The 21,269-nt window shown below is 49.6% G+C and overlaps 1 protein-coding gene across 2 annotated transcripts in view; it reads left to right on the top strand.

The window, feature by feature from the left end:
• Positions 1-21,269, top strand: part of LINGO1 (leucine rich repeat and Ig domain containing 1) — a 922,926-nt gene that overhangs the window by 595,899 nt on the left and 305,758 nt on the right. Inside the window, exon 1 of one of the 2 annotated variants that reach the window (XM_086959298.1) lies at positions 18,882-19,293. The exons of the other annotated variant lie outside the window; for it this stretch is intronic. Within the exon in view, the coding sequence (XP_086815424.1) occupies positions 19,288-19,293 (6 nt within the window). The 5' untranslated portion in view covers positions 18,882-19,287. Of the gene's footprint in view, positions 1-18,881; positions 19,294-21,269 lie in introns of those variants that run through there. 2 annotated transcript variants of the gene reach the window in all.

Genomic DNA, 21,269 nt, shown 5'->3' with positions numbered 1-21,269 from the left:
TAAGAATATTCACCACCACGTCGTTGTGATCGTTCCAGTGGAGATTGAAGTCACTCAGGTAGATTTGAGTATTCTGTCGTCCGGAGTTGGTTGAGATCATGTCCATGAGTTGTTGGGTGAAGGAGAGGTTGTCCCCGGGTGGGTGGTAGATGATATGAAGAGAGCATACAGGTTTTCCCTCGCTAGTGACATCGAGGCAGATGAGTTCACAGGAGGAGAGGGAGGGAGAAGTGGCTTTAGTAACAGAGGTGTTGCTCCTAAAAATGCAAGTGATTCCCCCGCCCATCTTGCCAACCCTGTCAAGTCTAATGATGTGATAGTTAGGGGGGACTAGAATGTCCATAATAGGTGTAGAAGATTCAGTAAGCCAGGTTTCCATCAGGATGGCTAAGTCAAGGGCCATTGCTATGATGAGATCCGCGATGTCGGAGGAGTGTCTAGGGGCCGATTTGCAGTTGAGTGGTATGCATTTGAGTCGAGGAGTGAACAGGGTGGTAGATTGTTCTAGAGAGAGGGGGACTTTTCTAAGGTTATTTGGGATGGAGCTTCTGTTGTTTTGTGTGGGGGGCCTAAGGGGATTTGAGTGAATCGTGGGTATGGAAAGGTGTGTGGTGGTTGTGTGATTAAGGGGGACTGGGACATATGAGCGGAGGAGGGTGTGAATGTCGTGATCCGAAAGGGTGTTGAGGGCGCGACGGGGGCGGTTGGTTTGATTGTGATCAGGGATAGAGGACCAGGGTAGGGAGTATTGAGTGGGGAGGGTGGGTGATTTGTTAGGCGGGGAAGTGGTGATGGGTGAGGGGTGTCTGGGGTGTATGAATAGAAGTTCTTTGATAGTGTGGAGATCTTCTTTGACTTGGAGGAGGGTGGACATAATCTTGTCCAGTGGGGGACTGGGGATGGGGACCACGGGTGAGTGGTTAAATAGGGTACTAGAGTGAGGGGGGTGGTGCGCTGGCGCTGGGGCCGGGCTCTGTGGTATTAGTGTGTGGGTAGGTATTTGTAATGTGAGAGAGTTCGAGGGTGCAGGGTGTGGATGAAGTAGGGTGGAGGTTGGTGGTAAGAGTGAGGGCGTCGATGGCAGGCGTCATAGGCGAATTGGGGGGTGAGTGCAGGATATTGATGGTGGGGGTGCAGGTAAGGTATTGGGGACTGAGAATGGGGGGGAGATGGAATGGGGGAGGGTCCTGTTGAGAGGAGGAGGATTAAGGGTAAGGGGGTGGTGGGTTCTGAGAGACTAGTTGGGAGAGTGGGGTAGTGGGGACTGAGAGTGGGGGGGGAGATAGAGTGGAAGATGGACATGTTGCGGGGAGGGGGAGTTAAGTTAGGGGAGGTGGGGAGTTCAGAACGACTAGTAGGATGTGTGAGGGTGTTTAGGTGGGGGGTAGGGAGGGTGTGGGTGTGGAGAATGTATGATGGGGAGTGATCTACGCATGAGAGTGAGAGGTGTGAAGCATCTATAGCGAGAGGGTGCGTGGCCATCGTGCTGGGGGGGGAGGGGTGCGTGACGTTCTGATGCTGAGCTAGATTAGAATGGTTGAGTGTGGGGGCAGATAGGCGATGAGGGGTAGGGGGTGATGTGCAGTCAGAGGTGATAGGATTGGAGGTCCGACGGTTGGAGATATGTTCTTTGAATGTGGGGAATAAATTGTCTAGTAGGTCAAGGTTCCTGTCTGTGGATTGTGATAGGATGATCCCATTGTTGTAGATAGTGATGGTAGCGCAGCCTGGGAAGAGTTGGGATGGTGTGATAGAGAGTGTTAGGCCATGAGCGGATTTCCTGGAGGAGGAGATCGTGAATAAGGAGAGAAAAGCTTTTCTCCATTGTGCTCTATGTGTAGTGTAGAAGATGATATCTGTGCTCTTGGCTCCATTACTCAGTGAAAAATAGGTGTCCACGACAGGGGTTTCGGGGTGGGCCTTCAGGAAGTTGTGTTTGAAGCGCTTGGCGTTTTTTTTGGTGAGCTCAGGTGGGTAGTTAATTTTATATAAGTGTGCATGCCCGAGTGTTCCATGTTGGGTGTGGTGGAGTGGTTAGACGAGGGAGGGTAAGTGGGTATGTGTTTGGGTAGGTAGGGTGTAGTGTGTGGGTAGGGTGTAGTTACAAAAGCTATCGGAATAAGAATTGTGACTAGCCTTAGGTAAGATCAGTTAGTGCGGATGACTAGTCTAGGATGGTCGCCAGTGAGGATGACTAGATTATGATGGCCGCCAAGTAAGAGAGAAAAGGTACTGAGGATGACTAGTCTAAGATGGCCGCCAGTGGGTATGACTAGTATGAGATGGCCGCCAAGTAGGAGAGATAGATAATGAGGATGACTAGTCCAAGATGGCCGCCAAGTGATGAGAGATAGAGACAGGAGTAGTAGTCCTCTGTCTATTGTTGTGATAGTTTTAGAGAGAAGGTTTCATTTTGTAATCCGGGGCAGGATCAGCTAGTCCAGAGTCTAGGTAGCTTGGTGGGGGAGGAAAGCCTTATCTCTGTTTTGGCGACCCCAGAATATCTTGTTGTGCAGTCTCGTGGTCATCTGGAAGTAGTGGAGGCGCTTTATTGCTCCAGTTTATGGCCCCAGCCATTTTGGGCAGTGAAGGCTAAATTGAGAGTCAGGAAAATTAAAACGGAAAACCATGTAAATACCTTGTAAGAGAACTTGTAAAACGGGCGTTGTGCAGACAACTGGGTCGTCTTCCGATGTATGTTGTGGCACTGTGCAACAAATGTATGCACCTTTTGCAGGACTGCTCATGTTTGGGAAGGCACATTGAAAAGCAGTTTTCCGGTCATGCGTGTAGGGTGCTTCCAGCCCAGTGCGGTAGCGGGCTTCTGGGGGTCAGGACGAATGTGCTGAACATCGTCCGCGTCGGGTGCAGGAGACTCTGTCTGGGCCGTCCGCTGTGAGGGATTGGGCTCGAGTTTGAACGTGCTGCATCCAGGGCTAGGAGTCCGTAGTCAATGTTGTGCGCATACCCAGCCCCGAGCGGCTATACCTTGAAGTTCGACTTGTCACTGATTTGCCGACAGAGATTCAATGGCATGCCCCACCCGCTGTAGATCAGATTCCTGGTCCATACCGCCAACGATGGGGGGTGACTGCACTCCGGCGATCCGCCTGGGCGCCGGCGCGATACTCCCGGTGCAGATCAGATCCGGTCCGAAGAAGGTCGGGGTGTCTGCAGGCACATCGGAGACCACCAGTTGTCCTGCCCGGGTATCGGCGCGACACTCCCAGCGCAGGTCTGCCCCTAGGATCGCTCCGGTGTAGGCGGGGGAGACTGTAGGTAGGTCGGGCAGCTCCGGTGGCTAGACATCTCACCCGGTGGACCCCAGCCACATTTCATGCTCACCGATGCCAGCCTCCTCGGTGACCGCAGCAGCCACGGCAGGCTCAAACCCACCGTCTTGGGCTCCGCCGAAGATCCGGTGAAAGTGGCAGGGGTCCCAGCCGATTAGTGCTCCTCTGACGCCCACAGCCTCCAGGTCGATCACTGACCACTGACCGCGACCAGCCTCCTCGGTGACCGCATCAGTCACAGCAGGCTCTAACCCACCGTCTTGGGGTCCGCCGAAGATCCGGTGAGAGTGGCAGGGGTCCCAGCCGATTAGTGCTCCTCTGACGCCCACAGCCTCCCAGTCGATCACGGGCCACTGACCGCACCCACGGACCCTCAGAAAGCTGGAGCCATCCGCAATGCAGGTACGGGTGTGTCAGGTAACGATCCAGTTACTTTCAGGTTGCAATCCAGTTACTTGCGGGAGTTGCGTTCCTCGCAAAAGATGGGTGCTATCAGGGATAATTCAGAGAAGGGATCCCAAGCACTAGGAGCTCTGGACAAGAGCTCCTACCATGTCACCTCATGCACCCCTAGTATCTCATAGACCTCATATGACAACCTTTGTACACATTGAGCATTTCTACGTCACCAGCTTCAAGCGCTTTGAGTTTCAAAGTCCAAATATGGCACTGCTTGTGCACATTGAGCATCCCCATGTCACCATCTCATGCACTTTGAGTATTGTATGTAGTGCTAATATGACACCCTAGTACCCTTTGAACATCCCTCCGTCACCAGCGCCATGCTCTTATGACACCGCTTGTGCACACTGACCATCCCACATATTTGTTCATCCTCGCGTCATCGGCCTCATGCACCTTCTCACAGGGCTTTAAGTGGGACGGAAAAACTAGGATGTCTCTCAAAAGGGCGTGGCCAATGTATTTAAGGGTGTGCCTTAAAACACATAAGTTACAAATCTGTGCTTAGCATAGTGTTGCCCGACTTGTATTTTACTGTTTCTGTCATTGCATCCAGATATATGATACAAGTAACATCATACCTACAACAAGTCAGGACTATTGGCCTTGTCAGTGGTTGTTAGTTGCATAAGATAAATAAGCAGCAACTATGGCTTACATATTATATTGGAAAAGCTTCCACTTAAAGCCTTGGTGACACCATGACAATATTACTGCTCCTGAGTTTCAAAAAGAGAAGGGAACTCCAGAGAGAAAATGACTTTCTTTAAAGGATTTCCCTTCCCCTACAAGGCTCGCCTGGCACCTGACGTCATGGCGTAACTGTGCAGTGTGAGCAGCGCGCATCATGTGCCTGCTGTCACTGCAGTCCAGAAAAAATGGACCGCCTGTGCCAGGGCACAAAACAGAACCTGATAGAGGCCTGTTTCGTGGCCCCCTTTAAAAAAGTGCGAGTGCTCAGCACCGGTGAGACCTGGCCCACTTAAAGCCCTGCCTTCACATATACCTCCCCTTAAGTACAACACAAAAAGATGATGGACAGAATTCTGAACGTTCTCAAACATTCACCACAGTCGCAGATCTGGGTGTAAATCCATCGTTTTTTTGCTAACCATGCCATTCCAGTTTGGCCCCAACCCTATGCCAGTCAGTCTTGACCCTGCTCCCCGTGGGAACAGTCCAGCCCGAACTGCTAGGCCAGGTCCTCCCTGTTACAGGAAACTAGTTTCCTTACACCGATTTTGGGGCATCACCCCTCATCAGCCAGGCTAGCTTTATTCCAGTGGCGCAGAGAGCATTGGACCCATGTCTGGGCACACGCTTCCCAGTTATGGCGACTATAGCAACACAAAAAGAGGGAGGATCTGGGCTGGCAGTTCGGACTTGCATATGGCCGGGTTCAAGTTGGGGTGGCATGGTGAGCAAAAAACACAATGTGATTTAACAAAGAACTGTGACTGGGGTGAATATTTGGCAATGTTCTGCATTCTGTGCATGAACTTTTTGTTTGTGTTGCTATAGTCGCCCCTGTGGACATTCAGCAGCCCCGTGCACCTTGTGTATCACGCAGTCCTCAAATGACACCCCTGGCACGAGGTGAGCATCCCCGCGACAGCAGCCTCGTGCACCTGGAGTATCGCAACACCCTCGCATCCCACACTGCTCGGCGTTGCTTTCGTTGGCACCATGAGCCTGTACGTGCACACCGCACTCGTGTGGGGCTGGGTTTTCCAGGCAGATGCTGCTGTCACTGCAAATCTTGCCTGTTTATGTTGTGCTCCGTGACTGCTCCAGTTAGCTTTGGTTACTGTTCTGTGACGGCAGCTGCATTTCCAAGCATTTCTCTGCAGCCCTCTCTCAGCTCCGCACTGTCTGTCGTGGAGGGGTGCTCTGCCCCCTCCCCACTTCGGTATTCTCGGATTATCGAGGAGGGAGTGCTGGGGTGGGGGCGCCCCCACCCGTGTTCACCGGTGCATTCCGCTATGATGACTCAATGTCATTGGCTCTTCAATGCTTCCACCTAGCGTCCCTCAGGCGCCATGACACCCTTAAGCCATGTCAGCACAGACAGAGGAGAGGCCCCGCGAGTGCAGGAGACCAGCTCACTCCCGGGAAGGGGCAGTCCTCGGAGCGGGGGCATGATGTAAGTGTAGGAAGCAGTGATGGGGGAGGGCAGAATCCACGCTCACTGACTAGTTGCAGGTACCTATTTTAGTACTACGATGTATATTATGAAATGCTTATTTTAGATAATTGCATAGCAGGGAGTGACGATAAGGCAGTGCTCTGAAGCGTCTCATGGCTGTTTTATATATGAAGTGACGCGATCCCAGTAACGGTGCGAGGACTTCGATGAATCGCTTCCCCTTCCACGGTGCCCCACTCCAAGGCTGGGTGGACACTTCTCCGCATCCCCCAGCTGCCTCAAGGAACGCACTGGCACCCACCACGCTCCTGGGTTGTCCCACTAACTATATTACAAGCTGCCCACCTTCCCTATCTCCCCCAGGGACTGCCTCAATGCTCACCCGCCTTCTTAGCTACGTCAAAGACAGCGCCGAAAGGTACCCATCAACCGGCTCTCGCAAAGACTTCACTGAAACCCCCTCCCCTTCCTGCGGCTCCTCCAGACACTTCACAGAAACTCGCCCGCATCCCAAACCCAAACTAAGCGATGCACTGAGAGTCACTCACTCGTGGTACTCCAGGACAACACTAAACGGGCTTCTTTACTACAAGCAATTCCAAACTACACAAAGCTTCAGACATCCTGTCCAACTGCACGACGGATTGCATCAAAGCTCGCCTAAATTCCCCAACTCACTCACTCCACTGAAACTCACCCGCCTCAGTCAGCTGCCACCAGGACTGGACCAATACATGAACATGCTCGCATCCATGCCATAGACTGCATCCCAAATCATCCGTCTTCCACAGCTGCCACGAGGACTGCATTGGATTCCACCACATTTCACCCCTGTTAGGAAATTGCCCAAAACATTCCTTCCCTTTTCCAGCCACTTCAAATAGTTCCCTGAAAGCCACCCACCTTCTAAAGTAACCAGGAACTGCACTGAAACAAAAAAACAACCACGAAAATAAAAAAATGCGGCCAGATCGTTTGCCGGAAATGCACCCAAACTATGGAACTCTATCCCCCCCACATCAGAACTATTCCCTCCTTTGCTAAATTCAAAAGTCAGCTCAAAATCCTTTTCCTCGATTGATCCCCAGCGATTAGATAGGATCAGTCGGAGTGCTGAAAATGACATTGAACCTCTCTTGGTTGGGGGCTAACAAATCCTTGTAACGGAACTCTTCAACATCTTCTTTACTATGACTCTCATCCGGATTGTCTCACTTTATTGCAATATGTTCTGCTCTCTTTTGCTCGCTTTATTTTAATATGTTCTGTTCTGCTCTGTATCTGTTGTGAAGCGCTCCGATACCCTCCGGTCAGGTTAGCGCTATACAAAAGTTCGTAAACAAAAAAAATAAAAAAATTAAAACATACCAGTTCATCGCGACTGCCATAAGAATTGCATCAAAATTCACCCTTCCTCAATTTACCTCAAACTCACCTCAAAACCATCTACTTTCCCCGATCACCCAAAGGGCTCTACATATCATCCCCAATTACCTTACGGGCCGCTCCCAAAACTCACCCCCTGTCAGAACTGCCCCAGTAACACTGACACAATTCATCCACCTTTCAGAGCACACCAAAGAGTTGGTACCCACATAGAATAGCTACCTCCAGGACTATTCACGTCCTCACATCCACCTATTCTATGACGTGCACCTGCGTCACACTTACCATCATCAGCTATTGCACTGTCCACAACTCTCCAAAGACTTCTCTGAAGTCACCCCAAGGGCTAATCTGGAACTCACCTGCTGTTATGTGCAGGCTATCCCTCCTGCTGTGAGATGAGGCCAGTTTCTTGCCTAAGCAGGGGGAGAGATAGGCAGGGCCACTGGAATTATACGGTAGGGGAGGACTAAATTATGCCGCAGAGTTGAGTAAATTATGCATCAAGAAAAGGCAAATTATGCAGCAGAATGCCACACATTTTGTGATAGCATTACTTCATTATTTTGTCATGGTAAGACTGGGCAAACAAGTCACCTTGTTACTGTTTATTTAACGCCCCAAATACAGCAATACGTGGTTGAAAGATAACCAGTCAACCTTTGCAAAGGGCTTTCCACTACACGAGGACACGTGGTGCAAGGCTTTCAGTGAGTAAGCTATTGTTTATGTGACGAATGTGGCAAATCCATAATTATGCAGTCAGTGTACAGAGCATGAGGACCAGGTGTTTAATAGCAAGATGTTCAAAATGGCCATTTGAATAGAAACATATGTTTCCAGGATTCAAATATGGGGGTACACTTCAAGGATGTCAGTAACTGCAGTGGGAGTGATTGATGTGGAAAACCGTCGTTTTTTGTATTGATTTGTATAATATGACATATGTTTAATGTGCAGTCTTTGAACATCTGTACAATGGTTTTTTAACTCAATTTTTATGAAATGTATTAAAATTTATGATTTTTGGGAATTTGCAGTCCACTTTTGTCATTTACCTGTATACATTGCCTTGCGTTATAATTTGCCTGAACTTTTTACTTACTATTACATGTTTAACCCTGACCCAGGAATTTGATCCTATTTTCAGGGGGTCCTTGTTATTTGCAAGTGATTGATGTGGGTGCATGTTCTTGGAAGGCAGTGATTGCAGTGGTTGAAGGGCACTAGTGATGGGAATTAGAGTGACTGCACAGCATTGGCTTGCCGGTGTTGAAGTGGGTGCAGGGAGGTGGGTGTCAGTTGCTGCAGTGGGTATACTTCAGGGGTGTCAGTAATTGCAGTGGGAGTTACTAATGTACGTGCATGGTCTTGGTTGGTAGGCAGTGATTGCAGTGGTTGAAGGGCCCTAGTGATGGTTATAGACTGGCTGCAGGCCCTTCAGTGGCAGATGTTGAAGTGGCTGCAGGGTCTTGGGGTCAGTTGCTGCAGCGGGTATACTTCAGGGGTGTCAGTATTTGCAGTGGGAGTTACTAATGTACGTGCATGGTCTTGGTTGGTAGGCAGTGATTGCAGTGGTTTAAGGGCCCTAATGTTGGTTCTTTGAGTGGCTGTAGGTCCTTGAGTGGCTGTAGTTCCTTGAGTGGCAGAGGTTGCAGTGGGTGCAGGGTCGTGGGTGTCAGTTGCTGCAGCGGGTATACTTCAGGGGTGTCAGTAATTGCAGTAGGAGTTATTGAAGTGTGTTCATGGTCTTGGAAGGCAGTGATTGCAGTGGTTGAAGGGCCCTAGTGATGGTTCTTAGAGTGACTGTAGTTCCTTGAGTGGCAGATGTTGGAGTGGGTGCACGGTCGTGGGTGTCAGTTGCTGCAGATGGTACACTTCAGGTGTGTCAGTAACTGCAGTGGGAGTTATTGATGTGGGTGCGTTGTCTCAGAGGACAGTGTTTGCAGTGCTTGACGGGTTCCATTGGTAGGTATTGCAGCGGGTGCAGGGCCTTGGATGCAGTGATGTAGGTCTCTAGACTGTGCGTGTTTCAGAGACACTCAGTGGTTCTGCATGTAAGGCTGCTGGTGTCTTCGGCATGGGGTGGAGGCAGGTGAGGGTTCCCCTCTGCTGTCCCCATTGCCTGCTCCCCGTGGGAATTTCAGTACGAACAGCTCATTAGAATTTGCCTGTGAATCTGGGTCACTTGAGCTCTCCCCCTAACGCGGGGGCTGTCTTTACACATGCTCCCCGCTCTCTCTCTGTGCCTTCATGCTCAGACTCCTCTCCACGGCTTAGCCTCGCTTCACCCACCCGGACTATCCCCCGGTGCACCAGGGGTTCTGTATCACTCCACCCTGCATACCACAGACGGCGCTCAGCTCCCCATAGTTTACACCTGTTCCTTGGATTTCTTTATCCCTCCATCCTTTAAGCACTTTATCCCTAAGCCCTTTATGTCTTCGTACCTAGCATTCCTTCGCCCTGTCATCACCTCAGTCTTCATTTATCCCTCCTCCTTTTCATCACCTCATTCTTTCTTCACCCTCCACCCTACTATCGCCTCAGTCTGTCTTTATCCACCCAGCCTCTCATTGCCACAGTCTTTCTTATCCCTCCACCTTTTCATCGCCTGGGTCTTTCTTTATCCCTCCACCCGTTCATCACCTCAGTCATTCTTTATCCCTCCACCCTTTCTTCACCTGAGTCTTTCTTCACCCCTCCACCCTTTCATCGCCACAGTCTTTCTTTATCCCTCCACTTTCATCACCTCAGTCATTCTTTATCCCTCCACCCTTTCTTCACCTGAGTCTTTCTTCAGCCCTCCACCCTTTCATCGCCACAGTCTTTCGTTATCCCTCCACTTTCATCACCTCAGTCATTCTTTATCCCTCCAACCTTTCATCATCACCTCAGTCTTCCTTTATCCCTCCACCCTTTCATCGCCACAGTCTGTCTTTATCCCTCCACCCTTTCATCACCTCAGTCTTCCTTCATCCCTCCACCCTTTCATCACCTGTCTTCCTTTATCCCTCCACCCTTTCATCGCCACAGTCTTTCTTTATCCCTCCACCCTTTCATCACCTTAGTCTTTCTTTATCCCCCACCCTTGCATTGCCTCAGTCTTTCTTTATCCCTCCACCCTTTCATCGCCTCAGTCTTTCTTCATCCCTCCACCCTTTTATCGCCTTAGCCTTCCGTTATCTCTCCACCCTTTTATCGCCACAGACTCCTATCCCTCCACCCTTTCATCATCTGTCTTTCTTTATCACTACACACTTTGATCGCCTAAGTCTTTCTTTATCCCTCCACCCTTTCATCACCACAGTCTTTCTTTATCCCTCCACCCTTTCATCGCCTCCGTCTTTCTTCACCCCTCCACCTTTTTATCGCCCCTATCTTTCTTCACCCCTCAAACTCTTTCATCGCCTCCATCTTTCTCCACCCCTCCACCCTTTATGACAGTGTACCACAGTCTTTCTTTATCGCTCCACCCTTTCATCGCCTCAGTCTTTCTTTATCCCTCCACCCTTTCATCGCCCCCTCTTTCTTCACCCCTCCACCCTTTCATCGCCTCCATCTTTCTCCACTCCTCCACCCTTTATGACAGTGTACCACAGTCTTTCTTTATCGCTCCACCCTTTCATCGCCTCAGTCTTTCTTTATCCCTCCACCCTTTCATCGCCCCCTCTTTCTTCACCCCTCCACCCTTTCATCGCCTCCATCTTTCTCCACTCCTCCACCCTTTATGACAGTGTACCACAGTCTTTCTTTATCGCTCCACCCTTTCATCGCCTCAGTCTTTCTTTAACCCTCCACCCTTTCATCACCTAAATCATCTTTATCCCTCCACTTTTCACCACCTCAGTCTTTCTTTATCCCTCAACCCTTTCATTGCCTCAGTCTTTCTGTATCCCTCCACCCTTTCATCACCTCAGTCTTCCGTAATCCCTCCACCCTTTTATCGCCACAGACTCTTATCCCTCCACCCTTTCATCATCTCAGTCTTTCTTTATCAATACACACTTTCATCGCCTCAGTCTTTCTTTATCCCTCCACCCTTTCATCGCCTCCATCTTTCTCCACCCCTCCACCCTTTATGACAGAGTACCTCAGTTTTTCTTTATCGCTCCACCCTTTCATTGCCTCAATCTTTCTTTATCCCTCCACTTTTTCATCACCTCAGTCTTTCTACACCCCTCCACCCTTTTTGTCAGTGTACCTCAGCCTTTCTTTATCCCTCGACTCTTCATGCCTCTGTATTTAAGTTGTGTTTTATCCGACCACAGCTTGTCTCTGTCCCTCAGTCTTTCTTTATACCACCACCTTTTAAGCCTTTCTATATGTCTTGACCCCATATGCCTCTGTGTCTAAGATTTTCTTTATTCCAAATCTATTATCTATTAAGCATTGTCTATTACGTATCCACCTGTAAAGCCTCTGTGCCTAAGTCTTTATCGCTCCACTCTTTATGCTTGTGTACTTAAGTATTTGTATTTCCCTTCACCATTTATGTTTCTGTGCCTCAGTTTTTCTTTTTCCCTCCACTCATTATGCCTCTGTATCTTACACTTTACTTATCCCCTTTTCTTTACATTTGCCTTGTATCCCTCTATCGTTTCTGGCTCTGTTGTGCTTGTTTCGGCTGCTACTGTAAAGCTCCCCCTTCTCGATCTGTAACAACCCCATACCTCAACTCACATTCTAGGATATTTTCCAGATGCTAACGTTGTAGCAACAATCAGCTAGCAGCATCAAGGAGGGTGGAGGGGTCGTGTGTTTACTACTTACAAAAAATTGAGTACTTAGTATGAGACGGCAAGCTTAACCTACTAAGGGCTCTCTGGAGCACATTAGTCAAGCGGTAAAGGCCTCTCTCACTAGGGGTGGACGGGAAATTCCGTCCCGCTCGTGGAACGTGCAAAATTTTGGCATTTTCGCGTTCCCCGCAGAACGCAAAAATGTCAAAACCTCCGCGATCCACGGCTGAACGGAAGCAACTTTGTTGATAATATGCAGGGCAGGTTTCTTTCTGGCATGATGCACCTGTCACAAAAATTAAAACTTAAAAGGAAGCACTTACAGATATAACTAAAGCAGGTGCCAGAGTTTAGGCTCAGATTCAGTAACTCATTAATCAGGCAAAAAAAATCGAGCTTTGTCGAGGCTGGGCAGGTGTGCTTTCTCCCCATATCTACCCTCGAAAATTAGCTGTCACAAAAATTAAAGCTCAACAGGAAGCACTTACAGTCTAGATATAAATAAAGCAGGTGCCAGAGGTTAAGCTCAAATTCAGTAACTCATTATACAGCCCAAAAAAATCGTGAGCTTTGTCGAGGCTGGGCAGGTGTGCTTTCTCCCCATATCTACCCTCGAAAATTAGTTGTGATGCTTGATGGAGACCTTTGCATCCTTGACTTTCACGAGCGCAATCCCAGTGCAGTTCCTGTGACCAGGAGCCTCTTTATCCTCATCTGCTGCTCTGATCGGTCTCTGACCTTTTATAAACACAAGAGGCATGTGAACTCGCATAGAAGCCCGCCCGTTTGGCCCCGCCCCACACACTAGCAGTGGCAACCGTCTTCCCGCCCTTTACCCACTATGATGGACAGCTCACTCAAGGGACCCCGACGCCCTCCGGCCCGATGGCAAAGTTACACACACATGGTCACTGGAGACAACTCTTCTGGCCCTTTATGCAGCTGTAGTGTGGGAAAAGCAGTAACGCACTATACATTTATCCAACGAGGTAGCACTTACTGATTAGCCAGTAGAAAGTACTCCAGTTGAGTAGAGGTATCGCACAAAACGGTGGCGTCTTCTTGGATAAATATGAAGGGCAAGAGTCATTCTGGTCCGATGCTCCTGTCACAAAAATTAAAGCTCAACAAGAAGCACTTACAGATCTAAATAAAGCAGGTGCCCGAGTTTAACCCCTTCCATGCTGATGACGGAACGGTTCCGTCATCAGCATCGGTTGAGCTGTGCTGATGACGGAACCGTTCCGTCATGACTCCGCCCGCGCAAGGCGGAGTCAGCACACGCGGAAAATACACCCCGCATGGAAGGGGTTAAGCTCAAATTTAGTAACTCATTATTCAGCCCCAAAAAATTGTGAGCTTTGTCAAGGCTGGGCAGGTGTGCTTTCTCCCCATATTTACTGTCGAAAATTAGCTGTGATGCTTAATGGAGGCCTTTGCATCCTTGACTTTCGCGAGCGCAATCACCGTGCAGTTCCTGTGACCAGGAGCTTCTTTCTCCTCATCTGCTGCTCTGATCAGTCTCTGACCTTTTATAAACACAAGAGAGGCATGTGAACTCGCAAAGAAGCCCCGCCCCCAAAATCTCCGCGAGCAAGTGAAATTCCGTGTTTTTTTGCTGAGTTTTTTTGCTGTTTCGCGACATTTTGTGAGAGGCAATTTTGCAAATTCCGCCGACCCCTATCTCTCACAGAAGGTGTTAAGAGGATAAGTTGGGGTGCAGTATAATAACAAATAAATAACAGACTTTGATGTTAGGGTAACCGGTTCTCAATCTGCAGTCGCAGTTTGCTCCCTACCACCCACCCTCTCATAGAACAGAATAAGCTTAGCTAAGCTTCAGCACCATGGATAGCTCCAATGCTATCCTTCGTTTCTCAAGCATTTTTAACAGGAGAGCCAACTGAGTAGACTTTAGGTTGGTGGGCACTGTAAGGGGGGAGGGGGGCAGGCTTTATAGTGCAACGCTGGCACAGCCCCTCCTAGGGTTGTGGACTTATTTTAGCTGTGTTTTGAGAAACAGTGAAAAGCCCCATTAGTTAAGTTGCAATCTATTTTTCAACATTTTCTGCCCAGTACAGTTGAAGTTCGCACCTCGCCTCGCCTTGCCCGTGTCACTCAGGCTGCTCTGGGTCACTGCTTGGTTTTGAGAGGGCATCCCTAGACTAAAATAGGACCCAAGGGTCACTGAAGCTGATCTAGTTATGGTCGGGACTAACTCAAGCGGGCCTGTCTCCTGATACCAGCTGGTCATTGCAATGCTCATCTAGCGTTTCTAGCTATTAGGGTTTCCTAATACCAGAGATTAGGGTTCAGGGCCACTAGATCATTGTAAAATCTTATATATTTCGTCTGGAACATTGGGGTGAATACAATACTTGCTTGGTTACCAGATGATCCGGGGTACCTCTTAGTTTGGGACGGGCATATATCGTTGCTCAGGACATACTCCCTACTTAGACCTGGATTATACAATTTATGGTCAAGGGGTAATGGTAAAATTACATGAAATTTTACAGTTACCAGGTGGTACTTTTTCACCAGTATCATGACATTATGAGAAATAGAATGGTGAATTGCCATAGAATGGTGAATCGCCACATTTTCTAGTTATAAAGCCATTTTGCAATTCTAGGGGGCGTGACCACATTCATTTGACAAATCAGCCAGAAAAATTGAGCCAGGTTTACCCACACCTGGAAAAACGGGTGTGGGGGAAGCTAATAACTCAGAATCAGGCACACTGGAGTTTCAGGAGGTAATTCTGCTCTGTCTGACTCATTATTAGTCCCACAGGCTCAAGGGGGAGTTAATCCCAAGATTAAAACTAGGATGGGCAGTGGCCAGGGAGTTCTGAGACAAGGGGTGAGTGTAACTTGCTTACTTTGCTATAGTGTTTATGCACAATTACAGCAGACAGATGTCTTCCAGCTTCGTGACAGACTTGTGAAAGTGAAGAAAGTGCAGTTCCAGCATCCAAAAAGTTTCAGCACACGCTCACGTCAATCATCTGTAAGAGTGTGAATAAATATAATTGTCCAGGTAAATATTTGTAAAGATAACAAAGAACCTAAATACACAAAGTTGCAAAATAATCTGTCAAACTTGACATGTGGATTAAAAATTCCAACATAAAATGTTGCGTGTTCACCTCCAATAGCTGCAGAAGCATTCTACAAACTTCTGGTTATCTGCCAACCAGGACAAATAGCAGGTGTGTGGGCTGTCTCCTAGGCAGGCCCAGAGGAGTTTATGGTATGGGCTTCTCCTCCTCGGCGGTTTTAAGTTAAATGACAGGGGTATTTGCTGTATGGTCTAGGTTTAGGAAGAGGTTGACAAATGTCATGTCGAAAAGGTTGGTTTTTCATTGCGGATAAAACAAATCCCAAACAGCCTCCACTTGAGCAGAAATAACAACGAGGTATCTACAAAGATGTGAACTTTTCCTCCTGAAATTCTTGTGAATACTATGTCTACTATCCTTTTTGGCATGAAAATAGAGTCAAAGCCATAGTAAAAAAGAAGAAAGTTGAATGAACCGCAACCCCTCAACATGAATGTAAAGCTATTGTGGATACAAAGGAATCTCCCACTTACATTCTACATGTATGCATTGTATTAAAAAAAACAGAGGACAGCTAACTTGATGAGGTCCAAAAATATAGAAAATCCCCACTGTAAGAAATGCAACCCTGAAAATGTAAAGTGAATGCAGGTGATCAACAGTAACAAGAAGCGGGACATTTGAAAAGTAAACTTTCAGGGAAAACTAAAGTGTAAACTTATGAATGGGGCTACCAATGAGTTCCTGTCCAACCAGCGAGGTGCGGGTTTGATAAATGAAGTGCGAGCCCTCAGTGACTGGAGCACTGAGACAGATGGCTGACCAGGGTGACTGGCATCTGATGCCCACGTTCAGTGGGCATGAGGCTGGTATTTGTGTAGTAGGAAGGCCCTGCTGAGATCTAAGCACCATAGCACTTTGTCTTTGGATGCGAGCCCTCAATGACCAGAGCGTGGGCGCCAAGAGTGGTCTTGGAGTGTTCTACTCAGGATTTCCATCTCTTTTCGATATGCTTCCTGTACTTTATTCTCTGATGGTTTCAACCGGGATCTCAGGCTGTCGATTACGGCTCTCTTGACTAGGTGCAGCAGGACTCCCTTCATTAGGAGACTGGTAGCACATCTTTCATTTTTAAGCACCTTTCAAGCCTTATTGCAGCGCTGCACTGGTTGACAAGGAGCACTGACCTCTTCTTCTCCAGTCTAATGTAGCCATACTCCCAGGATAAAGCCCTGTCAGCTACTCGGGCAGCAAGCCTGAGGGTAAACACATCATTTGGGAAGAAAGAGGGCCATTCGAAGTGTCCAATCGAGGGTGATATTTCCTTGTATAGTGTTAGAGAAAGTCACTCAGGAGGGTAAAGAAAAAAAGCTTGTTTTGTCTTTTTGCTGCTTTATTTGGGATTGAACCAACCTCAAAGCCACAGGGAGACTCTAACCCAGCAGGGTAGCCCTGGGTGGAGTACAGGGAGTTCGCATAGCGAAACTCCGTGAAGGGACCAAAAAAGTCCACTGTGCAAACAGTAGTGCGTTAGGCCACGCAATTCATGCCGATTTTTAGCGCTGGGTGTTTGTCCCGTGCTGGAAAGTCAGCGTGAACGGCACAGGGCGCAGCGCAAGGGGGTGCTGCTTCTTTCTGTTGCTCAAGTAGATGTTCTACTCAAGAGGCAGCTTCATCAACGCAAACGGATGGTTTCTCAATGTGAGCCGTAGCAAACATCTGCGAATGCCCGTGTTGAGAATTCTCGCTGGTAGGTGGCCTAGTGAGAGGATTTTCCTCGCTCATGCTCGCCAACTTAACATTAGCAAGTGAGGAAAAAACTCAGCTGTGCATTTTAGGAACTCTGCTTTGTGGAGAGTAGAAAACTCTACAAACTTTGCAAACAGAGTACACTGCACAGGCCTAGTGCAGAGGTATCCAACATAGGTCCAGTGGATTGGATCCACTCCAGATATTCAAGAGTTTCATATAAAATACGTTTTCATACAGTAAATCTAAATGGAACAAGTTTACATAGAGGTTTCCAGAAAATCTGACATGGATCTGTACATTTTGGACATGGCTCGGACCTCCCTTCGTTAGCATAACCCACTGGTTTCCCAGTTTGGCTGCCCCAACAAAAAGTGTCAGGAAGAGGTTACTTCCCGACAACTGGAAGAATCGATCCTCCTCATTCTTTTTATGGGGCTTTTTGCATCTTTCCTCTCACCATGGTGCCAGTTCCGGATTTGTGATTTCTGCAGATCATTAACTTTCAAATAAATTCCAGAACTCAGGTCTGGAGGCACATGGGCTGAGAAGCTCATCATCTCAGATGTACACACGCACGACTCCTCGGTTAGCAGACTGAAGCTGGTGGTTCTGGGTGTCACAAATGCAATCCATGGGAGACAGATCCATTACAGATTTTCAGGATAACCAATATGTAAACCACACCCGTTTAGATTCTGTAGCTCAGATGAATCTCCTGAAAACCTGGCAAGGAACAGGCTTCCATGGAACAACAACGGACAACCAACAGTTCCCAGCTATAAATGAAGCCACGTCACATTCCACAACACGCCTCCTCGCTTAAGTCATTGGGAGAGAATGATGGCAAGACATTTATGTAGGTGAATGTGAATTGGGCTAAACCATAACTGGCCAAGGGGGAGCATCTCTGGAGTGGGTCCAGGATTCAGTCGACCCCACAATATAAAAGAAAAGAAAGGGGGGTGCTTAACGGGGAGCGTTGTCTCCTCAATGTGCTGCCAACCCAGTCTCGAGAGCTGGGGATGCAGTTACCACTGTCAAGAGGGCCCTTTAGAAAGGTCCTACCTGGGAGCTAATGGTTGCCGCCGTACTGGTAGGCTCTCTGGTCCGACTGAGGACAAGAAGTGGCGGCCCGTCTGTTTCCCACATGTGTTGGGCGCTGCTCTTCATGAACCCCTGTTCTGGGGGTTTCTACCCTTTAGGGACGCACTCTGAATAATCCCTACTACTATGTTGTCCTTGATACGGTTACATTGGCTGTCCACGTCGGTATTAGGATACAGGCTTCTCAGAGACTGTAGGAAGAGGGCTTGAGGCATAGCTTCTGGCCTCTTACCTCCACCTCTTCAGTGTACCTCTGACACTCTTACTCCCACACACGCGTGCACACACATGCCCTCTCTGGAACAGCCCCGGCGCTTTACACAGGCCCCCTTTCAGTCGGCCGTGCCCCATTTTAGGCGGGTTAGAAATCTGTCAGTTTGGCCACTCAGAGACACATCACCCGTGTGCCACTGATAGCTCTCTTTCTCTCTGGGTGTCTGTCTGTCAATTCCATTACCCTGGCTGCCTCGTCTCTTTCACTGCCGTCCTCATTTTTCCACACAAGAATCGTGTTTGCCTCTTTTCTTCTGTCTCTCTAGCCTGCCTCTCTTCTGTGACTCTCTTTCGCTCTCTTTCCCTGCTGTTTTCTGTCCCACCCTTGCCTGTCTCCCTTCCTCCTCATATCCGCTCACATTTCCCTGCTTCGGCGTCGGCGTCTCTGTTCCTCCGTCTCTGGTTCGTTTTTTTACTCCCCTGGTTCGGTGTCGTTACCCATTTAAGTGTCTCCTTCTCCTTCTCCACCCCTGACCTCTCGCCTTCCTTCCCGACGCTCCCTTCCCGTCGCTCCATATTATCCTTGGCGCTCTCTCCTTCGCCGTCTCTCCCTCCCGCTCTCTCTCCCGCCTTCCCTCTCTACCTCCCTGCGCCTCTCCTTCCACCGTCTCCTCCCTCTTCTCCCTCCCGTCTCTCCTCCCCCTGTTGTTTCGCCAGCCGCCTGCAGCCCACCTTCCGTCCCCTGCTCGCCTCATCCCTCCGGACGGGCTGCGTGGATCTCACCGGAGCTGGTCCCGTCGCTGGCACGGTCTGGGGGAGACCGCGGTCGGGTGGCCATAGACACCCTCCCGCTTTGTGCCTTTGTTTTTTTCTTCCTGGGAGTGGCGGAAGGTCGGCAGGGAGCAGAGCCGTGGGACCCCGGATCGGAGGCAGGGGAGCCTCGGACCTGCACAAGTTGCGCAGAGGAGGGAGCCTCAAACGTGGGAACCTCGGACCTGCCCGGGGACCGTCCCGGGGTGAACCTGGGGGGCCGCGAGGAGGGCGGGCTCCGCGGGCTGCAGCACTGCAGGTGCATTTCTGGGAGGATGCGAAATATCTCGGATCTGGGCAGCGGGGGAGAATGACATGAAGGTAAGAAGCCCCCCTTCTCCCGACCTGGCTTGAATATAGGGGTTGGGGACAGTCACTGCATCCAGAATAAAATGTTTTGGCGGGTGGGGGCGGCGTGGCAAAGATTAACTGTACCCCTCCAATTCTCACCAAGGTCCAACCTCCCGTTTGAGACTAGAGCCTCCGAGCCAAGCGACGGATCTTGAGAGACTTTAAGAGCCGTAGGAAGAAAATCCAGGGTCCGACCACAGCCGGGCCAGGTCTGGTGTCAGCGCACAGCCTATTACACTAATAGAGCTCGCCATCCAGGGGGTTGTGTGCACGGCTCACAACGCAGGCAGGTGTGTCAGTGCACAGCCTATTAGAGTAACACATCTCACAATCCATGGGGTTGTGTGCATAGCTCGTTACACAGGCGGGTGTGTCAGTGCACAACCTAGAACACTAATGCAGCTCCCCGTCCAGAGAACTGTGTGCACAGCTCGTTACACAGGCGGGGGGGGGGGGGGGGGGGGGTAGTGTGTGCACAACCTAGAACATTAATACAGCTCACAATCCATGGGGTTGTGCGCGTAGCTTGTTACACAGGCAGCTGTGTCGATGCACAGCCTATTACACGAATACAGCTCACAATCCATGGGGTTGTGTGCATAGCTCGTTACACAGGCGGGTGTGTCAGTCAGTGCACAGCCTATAACACTAATGCCGCTCACAATCCAGGGAACTGTGTGCACAGCTCGTTGCACGGGCTGGTGTGTCATTGCACAGCCTATTATAGAAACACAGCTCACCATCCAGGGGCCTGCATACACACTTTGTTACACAGCCAGGTGTGTCGGTGCACATATACAACTCACCTTTCAGGGGTTTGTGTGCACAGCTCATTACACAGTCAAGTGGGTCAGTGCACAGCCTAATACACTAATACAGCTCACCGTCCAGGGCACTGAGAGCACAGCTCGTTACACTGTCAGGTGTATCAGTGCACAACCCGTTACACTAACAACGTTCACCACCCAGGAGATGTTTTATTGTTTGCACAGGTCGTTACATAGGGAAGTGTGTCAATGAGTGCACAGCCAGTTAAACTATTGCAGCCTTCCGTCCAAGGGGCAGTGTCACTGCACCGCTCGTTACACAGGGAAGAGTGTCATTGCACACCCCGTTACACTAATACAGGCCTCAATCCAGTGGACTGTGTGCACAGCTGGTTACACAGGAAGGTGTGCAATGCACAACCAGTTAAACTAATACAGGCCGTCAACCTAGGGATTGTCATTGCACAGCTCATTGCATAGGGAGATGTGTCAGTGCACAGCCCGTGACACTAATACAGCTCACTATCCAGGGTATTGTGGCACTGCACCGACCGTTTTAGTAGCAGAGCCCTCCAATCAGGTTGTTGTGGCAATTAATGCTCCCCACCTTCCTGTCATTGAGGCTGTCAGTTTGCAGCCGTCCCTCTACTAGTTCTATCAGTGCACAACCCTCAGCCGATGGATTGCATTGGTGCACAGCCCTTTGATGAGGGGTTGCGTCAGTGCACAGCCCTCATCAGAGGGGTTGCATTGGAGCACAGCCCTCAGACGAGGGATTGCATCCTTGCACAGCCCTCATCAGAGGGGTTGCATTGGTGCACAGCCCTCATCAGACGGGTTGCATTGGTGCACAGCCCTCATCAGAGGGTTTGCATTGGAGCACAGCCCTCAGCCGAGGGATTGTATCTGTGCACAGCCTTCATCAGAGGGGTTGCATTGGTGCACAGCCCTCATCAGAGGGGTTACATCGGTGCACAGCCCTCATCAGAGGGGTTGTATTGGTGCACAGCCCTCATCAGAGGGGTTGCATCGGTGCACAGCCCTCATCAGAGGGGTTGTATTGGTGCACAGCCCTCATCAGAGGGGTTACATCGGTGCACAGCCCTCAGCCGAGTGATTGTATCTGTGCACAGCCCTCATCAGAGGGGTTGTATTGGTGCACAGCCCTCATCAGAGGGG

The sequence above is a fragment of the Lissotriton vulgaris genome, chromosome 2_2, assembly GCF_964263255.1.
Source record: "Lissotriton vulgaris chromosome 2_2, aLisVul1.2, whole genome shotgun sequence".
NCBI classification, from domain to species: Eukaryota; Metazoa; Chordata; class Amphibia; order Caudata; family Salamandridae; genus Lissotriton; species Lissotriton vulgaris.
This window is presented reverse-complemented; position numbering and strand designations above follow the sequence as displayed.